Source organism: Doryrhamphus excisus, chromosome 14 (genome assembly GCF_030265055.1).
Source record: "Doryrhamphus excisus isolate RoL2022-K1 chromosome 14, RoL_Dexc_1.0, whole genome shotgun sequence".
NCBI lineage: Eukaryota > Metazoa > Chordata > Actinopteri > Syngnathiformes > Syngnathidae > Doryrhamphus > Doryrhamphus excisus.
The window spans coordinates 7,490,001-7,502,833 of NC_080479.1; the positions used below are offsets into that span (position 1 = coordinate 7,490,001).

The 12,833-nt window shown below is 45.4% G+C and overlaps 1 protein-coding gene across 4 annotated transcripts in view; it reads left to right on the top strand.

Annotated features, from left to right (window-relative positions):
- jarid2b (jumonji and AT-rich interaction domain containing 2b) overlaps nucleotides 1-12,833 on the top strand; it is a 135,614-nt gene that overhangs the window by 105,112 nt on the left and 17,669 nt on the right. For 2 of the 4 annotated variants that reach the window (XM_058046861.1, XM_058046860.1), the window contains exons 4-5: nucleotides 7,113-7,372; nucleotides 12,384-12,596. In XM_058046861.1, the coding sequence (XP_057902844.1) occupies nucleotides 7,113-7,372; nucleotides 12,384-12,596 (473 nt within the window). Of the gene's footprint in view, nucleotides 1-7,112; nucleotides 7,373-8,220; nucleotides 10,749-12,383; nucleotides 12,597-12,833 lie in introns of those variants that run through there. The other 2 variants (XM_058046863.1, XM_058046862.1) reach the window with 2 other exon arrangements.

Here is a 12,833-nt window from a genome sequence, read left to right on the forward strand (position 1 = left end):
AAAAAAAAAAAAAGGAATTTATTAAAAACAAAAAAAATTTAAAAACTTTGCTTTGGTTCCAATTTTCTACAATAAAAGCTCTGATAAAACATTCCACTGTTCTCAAATATCTTACTTTTTATTTTTCTACACAAAATAAGATGAAAAATAAATAAACAAATCAAGAATAAAGAAAATCAATCAATCAGAAATAAATAAATATAATAATAATAATAATAAAACGGCAAATAATAAAAACTTAAGAAACCACATATAGTTGGTGGGTAGACAAATTATTCTTTTCAGATTAAAATGAACAAAGCATTATTAGAGCCCTGTAGACATGACAAAACACGACTATAGTCACATTTATACTCTTTTTATTTACAACATATTGCGCAACTGCAGGGTCTTGAGACACATGCTAACTCGCAAACTAGAGAGCTAGCGACCTAAACGGTAGCCTTCAAGTTATTTCCTTTAAACTTAAATAGCCAAAAACTTACCACTTCCACACGGATAGGGAGGATAACTATTAACAGTTATTTAACCTTTAACATGAACATTAATCAAACGTAATCATTTTTTCTGGGTACATGATACCATACAGCATCCATATGCAGCATCCTCTTTCTGCAGCTGCGAGATAATATAAGTAGACATACCTTTTCTCTTCTGCAATGAGAGTTTCTTCTCTGGAGTTCAACGTCTTGTTGGTCCCTTCCAAATAGAGCAGGGGCCCCCAACATTTTTTGCACCACGGACTGGTCTGATTTGTTTGTTTTTTTTTCACGGACCAGCAATGTGTGATAGAAAAATACAGCAAATATAAAATAACACGACGGGGCTAAAAGCAAATGTTAAGTGCAGGAAAAATATAATTCACCCACTGAATCAGTGGGAGGCCTGAGCTTTTTTTGTTGAGACGAGATGGTCCCATCTAGGTGTGATGGGAGACAGTGAGTCGTGAATAAAGTATTTTTTATTTCAGTGCGGCCCGGTAGCATTGTGCCACGGACCGGTACCGGAAATAGAGGCATTAATGAAGCTAGGCCAAGCGGGACCAAATAATGCTACGACGGCTTCACGAACAATGCACCTACTAGGCATGTGTACCAAGTAGTGCACTAGACATAAACATTACTTGGCTTGGGTAAGTTTGGTGGGGCGGGGGGGTATTTTGTGCCAATGTGCACCATTCTTATTCCCAAATCGCAAACTTCAAAAGCTAGTGCCTTTAATTAGCACTGGACGAAAACACAGTGGCGTTGCTTTTTATGAACGCCCCAAGATTAACGTCAAGCCCTATTTGTGCTTTTGGTAAATAAACACCCCTTTCATTTCGGCTATTTCCTTGGCTAAATTAAAAACATGCATCTCAATGTTTTGTGGCTTTCTTTCTTGTAGTCACTAACAAATATATCCCAAAAAAGTTTATTTTTGAGGAGAAATTCATGTCATTGGTTAGCGCTGCTAGGCTTTGTTTTTTCTTCCCATTGTGTCATCTAGCTTCCTGAAGAGCCATTTACTATGCGCCAGACAGGACTAGTCGCAGACAGAGGAGCAGGCTGTAGCCATTTGATTGAACACATGTGTGTGTTCTGAAGCTTAATCCTTTGATATAAACACTGGTACTCATTGGCTCTTATGTACATAAACATGTATATTTAGCTTTGCTCCAAAGTGCACCAAATATACACACACGTATACACACATTGTCACACAAAGCCAGCAGCTGCATTGAGGTATTCTTCTATCAGGACCACGTGGGCCATCTGGAGCCAATTAGTCTAGCCCTGAAGGTTACCGACTCTGGATGAGTGCTCTCCTCCTCACACAAACTTTTACCACACTGACTGGAGATCAGCCTCGGCGTCACAAAGTGTCACAACACGGCGCCACTGGTGACAAACGGGAGCCCGATTTGGGATTTGGCGTATCTTGAGGTTGTTCTACTGAATTCCTGAAACATTTTCGAAACGCTCACTGCAAACCTTCAAACATGCGCTGTTTTTATTGCTCTTGTTTGTCCAGCTTGCTCAGCCTTTATGCTCTTTCCCAACGCCAGAGCGGCTTGTCATCTGCCGTGTCTGTGAATGTTTTTGGACGTGCCGGATTTTGGCGAGAAAATGTGAGGCTGACACACACTGTGGGACTGGGTAGTCCTGGCCTTAACACGCCCACATAACCGAAATATCGGGTTGCTGAAACGGAATGCACCACAGGACCTCGTGCCGTCCTGTGCACGGGTCCAAAATGTTCTACCCCTCACAAATCTGCCTGCAGAAGTGAATGAGAGAATCATGGTTTGCTTTAAAGTTCGAAAAGCTGATGGAGAAAACCAAACATTTTAAAGTGAATGGACGGATCAATATAATGTGCATTCATTCTTCCAGAATCCAGGCCTAAACCACTGGGCCTTTAATGCTCTGATGGTGTAGGACTGCTCAAAAGCGGGAATGTGGCGGCTCAGTGTCCACCCAAGTCCGATGTGAGAGCTTCTATATAGGCCAGTAAGAAACATCCTAGCATGTTCATTCCCAACATAGCGAGATGCAAACGAGGGTTCACGAAGGACCGGTGGTAGCGATGCGCAGATCGATACTGAAATATCGATGATGCCTGAATTGACTCAGTATGGGAAAAGAAATCAGTGGCATCAAACCTGTAACTGTTTCCTGACCGTGATGTTGCACATGTTCCCATGGAAACATGCGTCACCTTGCTGACTCTGATCGACAGGATCATTGCAATAGTAATGATATTGTGTGTCGCACATCATCCTGTATAATTCCCCCCCCCCCCCCCCCCCCCCCCAAAAAAAATTCCTAGTCGAGTGGAGCATCAAATGCGTCTCGCTCTCCCCTCTCAGAGATAATCAATGTCAGCCACGGCGGCGTGTGTAATGTCGGACATTAGAGCCGCCCTTTGAAGGCTGGCATGGCTGTGAGGTAGCAGGAAGGGATGGATGAAAGGTGGATTAGAGGGAAGGGGGGTGGGGGGGGTGTATCCTGCTGTAATCTCTTTTTTTTTTTCTTCCTCCACTGGATCTCGACTTTCCATTCCCGGCGCCTCTCAGACGCTCCTCGTTCTCCTCTAGTCGGGGCAATCAGTGTAATTTGGATTTATGTAAGGCATACCCTGCGACCCTTCTGGAGCGGTGACTATTCTATAGCTTGGGAACGCACCACACACACACACACACACACACACACACACACACACATTAAATATGCTCTCCTGTGGGCAGGTGAGGCACTAAATCAAAGGCTCATGTTGCCACTCAGTACTCCGTAACTCATGTGTCCCCATGCTCTGATCATGTTACCTCCACCAAGGAAGTGTCCTCCATTATTGTCAGGTTATTAGCAACAATAACACCAGCCACAGGTTGCTTTGTGTAATCACAATATGCCGATTGTGTACTTTTCCATGTATATCGGCCGGTCCTGATCACATCATCCCTATTATTATTGTTTCATTTATTTGAAGTTATTGTACAGTAAACCTCGGATATATCGGATTCAATTGTTCCCACTGGTTGTGTCCGATATAAGCGAAATCCGTTATATGCGTATACCGGAAAATGTCAGTTTTACGCATATATCGGATTTATATCCGGTATATGCGTAAATAGGATTTTATCCGTTATAAAAAGGCACTTCCTTGACTATGTTTCCAATGTACCTGGACGCGCAGGCAACGCTGCAAACGCTGCAAATGACGTCGTATAGCGGACTGTCACGGTTCGGCGAATCGGAGCGCCACGATGCGGCCATCCGATATATGCGAGGGAAATTTAATGGAAATGCATTGGAACGGGACTGGAGATTTTGTCCGAAATAGGCGAAATCCGTTATAAAAAAAAATCCGATATATGCAATGAATTTTTATTGGAAATGCATCACAGAAAAATTGGTTCTTTTTTATCTGTCCGTTGTGAGCGAATTTCTGATATATCCGAGTCCGATATATCCGAGGTTTACTGTATTGTATAATTTCTTAGTTGTTGCTGTAGTTCTCTTTAGCCTTTGAGAATAGAAATCCCAAAGAGGGATGTACCGTGTTACCGTGCTGTGGGTAACCAAGCATCACTGGTTATCATCCTGCGTCATTGTTAGTTGGTGTGTTGATGCGTTGACGCCATTGCGTTGAAACCATCTCCATGTGTGTGTCGGTGTGTGGCTTTTTCACGCTTGTTTGGGTCTTTTCATTTCCTCATCTGGTACGAATCAGGAGATGGAGACGAGGTCGCTGACGGACATTTAGTCACTGCGAGGGAGGAGGACTCCAATTTGTTGAATAAACGATGCTGTAATTGTTTTAATTTCCTGCCGCAGCAGTTGGGTTTTGCCACCTTGGGGGAGGTAATGACACAGCTTTGACGGGTGAGGTTTTATCTATCAATTCCGAGGCTGGCGGGCGATCTTTGACAGATTACCACGCCATCCGTGGACGAGATATGTTTTTATTAAGACCCCCCCCTGCTGCAGTAGTGCATGTCATGACTCCACATATGAAGACTTCACTGTCCCATATGTCCCTGTGGTGTTTTTCTTTCTCGTCATGCAGCAAATAAACCCCATCTTGTTCATCTCAGGCTGCCCCAATAAACAACTATCCTGGTTTGGGATAGCCCCCCAAAGAGGAAGACTCCTCAGGAATGGTGTTGCTCCCTCCACCGGGATATTAGGTTGCAGGAAAATAGAATTTATAGCAGGATGAGACAGTCTTGAGTGTGGATAATGCACCTTTTTTAATTAGTGTCCAATTAGGAGCAGTCATTAGTGAATCAGTTATTGGCTGATCATTGAATAAACCTTTAAACCTCCATTGTTGGCTGCACACGTCTATTTGTTATCACAACTTTGTTGCAGCTTTTTTTCTTCTACCATGTTTAGCAAATGTAGGCTGTCTGCTGGCGGGTTCAGGCCATTGATGTTTGTTTCGGATGTTAAATGTCTGTCTGTGTCGTTGGGCAAAATGACCCATGACTGCTTTATCTCCACTCCCCTTTCATCTTCATGCTGGCTTTTGGCCCTGGCAGCCTTTTTTATGGTCATGTGAGCAAGACTGAGCACACAAAAGTTGAGCGTGTTTGTAGTTGTGCTACATTTTCTTACATATATTGTATTTGTCTCTATTATACCTTTTTGTTACTTGTATTGAGTAAGGACCTCAAACAATGCACAACGATGAGCCAATTCAAGAAACAATACAAGCAGTTGATGTTTGCTAAATACAAGGATGAAGAGTCTTGAACCAGTCATGATGTGCTATATATATCACTATATTGACAGGAAGTGAACAAATGTAACAGTTACTGATTGTAAAAGTACCAGATGGAGGGGTAGGATTTAATAAGCTTTGCTTCTTCCTACTCCTTTTGGACATGTGGAACTGTGAACTGATTATGGGATGCACTCAATTGTAATCTGATGCATGTTCAAATGAAATAAAACCATTACCATGACCATTATATATACTTATATATGCATGCGGGCGGCACGGCGGTCTAGTGGTTAGCGCGCAGACCTCACAGCTCGGAGACCAGGGTTCAATTCCACCCTCGGCCATCTCTGTGTGGAGTTTGCATGTTCTCCCCGTGCATGCGTGGGTTTTCTCCGGGTACTCCGGTTTCCTCCCACATTCCAAAAACATGCTAGGTTAATTCCAACTCCAAATTGTCCATAGGTATGAATGTGAGTGTGAATGGTTGTTTGTCTATATGTGCCCTGTGACTGGCTGGCCACCAGTCCAGGGTGGACCCCACCTCTCGCCCAAAGACAGCTGGGATAGGCTCCAGCACCCCCGCGACCCTCGTGAGGAAAAGCGGTAGAAAATGAATGAATGAATGATATATGCATGCACGGGAGAACATGCATACTCCGCACAGAGATGCCAGAGGGTGGAATCGAACTCGGGTGTGTGGCCTGCACCCCACCGTGCACCCATCCAGTGTATATACAACTAGATTAGTCTATTAGTTAAGACTGTAGACCTTTTTTTTTGCACGTTTTGTCATCTAAATACATAAACTGAGCTTGTGCAGCTGCATGCTCCAGTGTAATTTTCTCCAATGTACACTGAATTGTCTCCCGTATTGAGCTCCAGCCTGTGTCGGGGCGGGGAAATTGACAGGATTTGACACCGAGCTCTTCCCTGATTGAAGTCTAATCGGGGGGCTCTGCACTTATTCGGTCGGCCAAATGTACCGTGGGCGTCTTCCAGACACAATCCCATCACCATCCCATCGCGCTTCACAGCGTGCTGTGAGCCAAAATGAGGAATAACACCCAGAGATGGATCTCTTTGCCTCCGCCGTTACGGCTAAAAGTTGATATGGTAAAGTCCGTGTCATGGCTGCATTGATCGATTTACAAAATGTGTGTCTCTCCAGGAAGCTATTGTGCACTTTATCCACTTTTACGTAGACCGTAACTCTGCACTTGTCCGATGTAATAGATGCTATTCATCACACACGGCAAGGAGGGGGTCAGGAGGACCCCAGCTACGGTGACCTACAGTGCTAACATTACGCTCACATTTTAACATACTTGCTCAGTCGGGCTGTCATGAGAACCAATCAGATTTTAGGAAAAGTAGAAAACGGGCACACATGCACATGGCAATGTATTGAGCCCGGCCAAATTCTAGAATTCATTTTCATTTATTGTTTGATTCCTTTATTTATTATTGTCAGGCCTTTAGTTTAAAATCGGTTGCAAAGCCTGCTTTTTTTTTTACGAAGGTTTCCTCTGTGATTGCCTCTTTTGTCAAAAATAAGTGGAAACAAGTAAGCGAGCTTAGATGATAGAAGCAGGAAGGGGGCTAAGACATGTTCACACCCCAGTCTATCCTCCATAAAGCAGGAGTCCTTTGTTTTCTAGCTGTGTGGTACTCTGTGGTACTCTGTTAGTGTTGTCTGATACGAGAGGTGCCAAGCAGCTAATCGGCAGCAATTAGCGCTTTTATCTGAAGGACACTTGGACACGCGTCTGGAGGATCCTCTGGGAGGGTCGGCCCAGTAACCCAAGTCTTCATCTTCTTGCCCGTCTTCCGCCTTGGACGCGTCCAAGTGTAACTAAACCACACACATATTGATTGACGCTCTTCTCCTTTTTCCTCCCTAGACCTCGGCTGCAGGCTCAGAGGAAGTTTGCCCAGTCGCAGCCCAACTCGCCCAGCACCACTCCCATAAAGGTGGCCGAACCCAGCGGCTGCAGTGGCAGTGGCAGCGGCAGCGGCGGCCTAAACGCCAGTCAGACCACCTTGCCCTCCTCCTCTTCCCTCTCGTCGCTTGTCGCCGCCTCCTCCTTGTCCTCCTCCATTCAGGACTTGTCTAGACGCAAACCCAAGACAGAGGACTTCCTCACCTTCCTCTGCCTCAGAGGTAAGACTTCCTGTTTATTTGTATATATGGCATGCCAGAATGTTCTGAACTTCTATTTCAATACACCCTAAATGCCCCACAATTTTTTGCTTAGCAAGTCCACCATTTTATTTTGAAATCCCTGCTTACCACCAGATGGCGTAGTGCCACACTTTGAGATTTTTGTTTGCTGTGCGGCAGCTTGTTGCTAGGCAGATTTCAAAGGGCTCAGGCTCAATTTCCCTACAAGCCAGAGGTGTTCAAAGTGTGGCATGGGGGCCATTTTCACTGATTTCTTATCAGCCCTCGGTGCATTTAAAAAATACAAGTGATAATATTAATATAAAAATTATATTACAGGAGGAGCCGCACACGTCATGACCACATGATATGTCCACAAGGTTAATGCTAATTTTAGCAAGCTAAGCTGACTATCAAATGGGCTGTTTCCACTCAGCTGCTGTTCTCTGGCGGAGCTTTATGTGTGTCCATGCCGTTTAGGTGACTTTTTCCAGAGTGGCGCTCATATACATGCCCCCCAGCCCCCACCAAGAGATGGGGGGGGAGAACAGGAGAATGTCAGCAAAGCCCTTGATCTTGTACGTGGACGACGACATCCACATTAGCCTGGGTCATCTTTTCAAAGGGAAGCTTTGATATCAACTGAGTCCCCTCCTCCTGGTCATCTGACCACCGCACCATGGGGCTCTTTCACACACACACACACACACACACACACACACACACACACACACCCTCCGAATTATGGAAATCCGACACCTTGCCGTATTTGCTCTCTCCAATGAGATTATTGGACTTGTTTTTGGGGTTATTACAGGGCACTTAGTAGCGCTCAGACAGTAGAAGTGGATCGGAGTGGATCTTTTTGGGCAGGGATGTGTCGGGGTCAAACGTTCACCTTGTGTAAACATACACCCCCTTCCTCACACACTGCTGTGTTGGCTGATCTTATCTGGTAAACGTTACACATCCACCAAAGCTGCCACGCATCGCTCTTTCTGACAGCAGCATAAAGACGCTCAAACACTACAGTGATAAAAAAAGAAGCTGTCACACGCAGTAAAAGCTCCAAAGCGACTGGGCCCCCCCTCACTGGGATTGGGCCAACGCCGTCCTTCTGGGATTATTTTTCTGCTAGTAATGAACCAGCTGTTGATGTTATTGCTGCACTTGAAGTAAAGTTAATTCCTGTGGGGGGTTATTGTGATGCAACACGGGTGTAACCGGACCAAGAAGTCAGTCCTCCTGTATCGGAGGCCGCCCCCGCCGTGAGGCTTGATCTCTCTGGACTCCTTGCCCTGTGTTGTTCTCAGAAGAGGGTGTTTATGTGTGGTCCGGGCCTGTTTATATCCATGCAGAAAGCCATTTGGCGGCCGGCCAGACAGTCTGCTCCTGCTTGGAAGCCCAAGACTCCCCTTCTTGTCTGCCGCTAGGGGGCGAAGACCAAGGAAGACCAATGTCATTAGCCAAGTGGATTGGCTGTTTGAAGGCTGGCTGCTATAAAGTAGCGCATGCTACGTTGTTTGCTCTAGTCTTTATTGACAAGATAAGAACAGACAAGCAAGTGAATGAGTGACAATGTGCACACACAGCTTACATAAGACCTTGATCAGGTTCAACCAGGCCATGTTGTCATGCTGCCTTCCCTAACCTGCCATCTCTGAGCCACTCAACCAAAGTGTGTGGGGACGACCACTCTATTGGTACACTCACTTTGGTGGACGTCATGTGATCTCGCAAACCCCCCCACCACCCCTCCTTTGGGAATACTTGGGAATACTCAAGGTGTTCAAGGCTGACAGCTCCCGTGACAGATGAGTTTCCCTGGGGAAGAGATGGGTGGGGTGGGGGGGGGGGGGGGGGTTGATGCAAAGTACTTTTCTCTGCTAATAGCATAATTGGTGTTTTATTCAAGTCGCAAACTGCTGCTATTTATTCGGCCGTGCCGACACGCAGATTCCAAAGTCAAAGCCATAAAAGTGTTGACTAGATGTCCTTGCGTTTTCTGTCCCCCCCCCCCCCCCTTAAACGTGCAGATACTGCAAGCGGTGTTTAATGTCACATTTCACCAAAGGTGATTGTGATGGAAATGAAGAAGAAGATGAAGTTATCCAGTACGAGCAGCCGCTATTTGCCGTCATTGTCTGGTTTCTGGATTCGTCACCAATTCTGCTATTTATCCTTTAAGGTGTTCAGGATGCCAGCATCTACTGGTGTCATTGTCACTGGACTTTAGTCTTGGAAAAGGTGCTGAGGCCTCACTGACTAGCATATGTTTTAGCTTTAGAACAGAAATGGACACGCGGCCAAAATGCCCCAATTAGAAATCAATTAGAATCAGAAAACATTCTTGCTGGAAGATACGTCCTAAATTAGTAGTTGGATTTATTTTTTTTTTCAGGAGCAGCTAAGATCTTGCCAGATTAAATCATGACAAGAAAAAACTGGTGTGGGTACAAGTCCTGGGACGATAATAAATCCATACAATCAATGAAATGGAAGCCGATCATTTTGCCGGCCATGTGCGTGCGTGTGCATTGCTTTCAGCACCTTGGCACGTTTGTTGCGTAGAACAACAGCCTGGACGGAGTGAGACCTTTCCTCAGTCACACAGCCTTTGTCTCGGTGGGTGGACGTGTCCTGGCGTCAAGCCCTCCTGGTGACGGACTATTTAAATCGTCTTCAGTGTTTCACTTCCAGTTACGAGGACAAAAGGAAGGGCTAGCCAGAGAATGAAAGCTTTGTAATTATGCCCCCCCCCCCCTACACACATGGACCCAAGAGCCTCGTTAGAGATGACAACCCTAATAGACTCTTTCAGGACTAATTATGAGTTGTCCGTGGCTGGGATGAAAAGGCGGTGTAATTGGGGGAGCGGACGGCGGGAGATCATGGTGAAGGTCTTAGCAGCGTTCCTGTCTCTTCTTTCCGCACGCTGACGGATCCATGTTGTTCTAGTTCCTACCAAATCTAGAGGCAGGTCCTTCCTCCTCTAGCGGGTGTGGTCTGGTTGCCGTTGGCCTGCTGACCTCAGTTCAGCGCACTAAATGACATCCATTTAGCTAATGAAGCAAATCATTAGAGGCCCATTGGAGCAGCTAGCTAGTGAGTGTTCTGCTTGTTTGATGCGTCTAAGACAGGACGCCAAAGATAAGCGTCTGTGCGTTACATCAACGACACGTTGACTAGAATGCTTTCTTCCTTCCCTTCCTTCGTGGAGCAGGTAAAACTTGAATAATGTGCCGCCCGTGTGCATGTTGTTTCCTTGTTTTATTTCTCCTCCACTCCCTGAGGAGATAATTAGGAAGTGGCATGGCTGCTGTGTGACCAGCAACACAAAACAGGAAAACAGGATCCCGCCATCCACGATCCTTATGTGAGCTAAGAAACACGTCTTTCCCTTTTCCATGTTGTAAAGATATAAAAACAGCTAAAAAGGTGATTAATGCCCTGCTAAAAAGGTACACCCTCATGCACGCTGCATTAAAACACCTCCAACATGTAGCATCACCTAAAGCTAGTCGCTAGCTGTAGTTGCTATCCGATGTGTCACTACGCCAGGAATGTAGTTCTTATGCGTGGCAATGTTAATAGCAACAATAATGACAATGCCAAATTCCAAAAGTGCACTTTTCCTTTACGCAGTGATGTAGTTTCTTAGTGTTTTGGATTTTTTTAGGTGCAAAATATCCTTCATGTGGTTTTTGCTGTACTGTCTCTTTATTTCAATCAAGTTGGTTAATAATGTATTCCATTGTTAAAAGAAGTCATTTTCCCGGCTAATTCTATGTGATTTAAGTGCCCTCTTCCAGCTTAAAGACACGTCCAGGCCAAGACTTTTGTTCAATATTGTAATGGACTTCTAATCATGCTTAAGTAGGCTTTGCATTAATGCCTATAAAATAAGCGTTGCCCATAAAAGGGCAATGAAATCCCCGGTAGCTGTAGTTATCAGACAGCTGTTCCCCATAAGCCATAAATCAGCATGAAATCCTAAAGCAACGTTGTACACAATGACATGTTTCTATATGTTAAATAGCCTCATTTTTATTTCCACAGTGTAGAAAACAATCACATGTCCTCTAAAAACACATTAATTCAAAAGAAATTGGGATTTACTGTGCACGTAAAACAAAATGCACACATTCTAAATGTTCTCGAAGTGTGTGCGTGTGTGTGTGACGTATAAGAGTGTTAAAATCTGCCCACTACAAACCAGGCTTTGTGTTTGCGGCGTGTGTGCGTGCCTGTGTGCGCCGCCTGCCTGATTTACGAGGGGAAACATATTAAGGCTTAATAATAACGCCTGTTTGGGCTTTAAGACCTTTTTATGAGGTAATACCACAAACTCTAGGCTTGTGCGCCAGACATCGAGCGCCCCGCCGTCACACATTTCTCAGCACAAAGTGGCGGAAATTGGAAAAATTGGGACATTTTTCTTTCCAAAACGGGGACAAAGCAGTCAGACAGTTCAAGAGCATGGAATAAAACGGCTTCTTAGTCCTGCCAAATCTCCCTGTCCTTTTTTCAGTTGTATGGTGCAAGGAAGCTGCCAAGAAAGCGGTATAGTGACGTCTTCCGCCTCCAAACAGGCGGCTTTCGGCACCATGGGGTGTTTGTTCCGTGGAACAATGGCATGAACGGAGTGAGCCCTTTGGTCACTCATACGGTCTCTTTGTCTCAGTGGGAGGCGGGGCCACTAGCATACACACAGAGTGCAGAGTGGCACATAGTAGAAATGAAATGGGCAGATAGCAATATTTTGTCATATTTTTATTTGTAGAAATATATTTTTTTGAGTGTCTTGTGACCATTGTAATTTTCACGCCAATTTAACAATTTTTTTTCAAAAAATGCACGTGTGCAGCGTCAATTTCAGCCCCCCCCCTCCAGCTGGGATGATATCAGACAACGCCAGGGCATCATCATTCACGAGCTGCCTCCTCCGCTCTTACAAACTCCGCGTTGCGTTTGTCTCCGCCTTCAATTGGTCGTCCTCTGTTGCTTCCAGGTTCGCCCGCCCTGCCCAACAACATGGCCTACTTCGGCAGCTCCCAGGAGGAGGAGGACCTGGGGGAGGACGAGGAGGAAGAGGAGGAGGAGGTGAGGAACGGCAGCGGAGGCGTTCACCCGCACGTGGCTTCTTCGCAAGCTTCCGCGTCTTCCTCCTCGTGTCACTCCACGCCACGCAAGGGGAAGCCTCCCACGCGGCTCAACGGCCACGGTACGGCGACACACGTTGTCACGCTTGCCATTAAAGCACAGCTAGCGTGTTAGCATCATGTCCTGAAGGAATCGGGCAACCGCTGGCATTTGCCGCCTACTTTGTGACTTTATTGTGATATTTCATTTATTATCTTGACACATTACATGTTGGTCTTCCCATGACACTCTGGACATGTATGATTTTTGTATTATTTATTCCTGAATTATTACTCGGAATATAAATAAAAATCCTAGA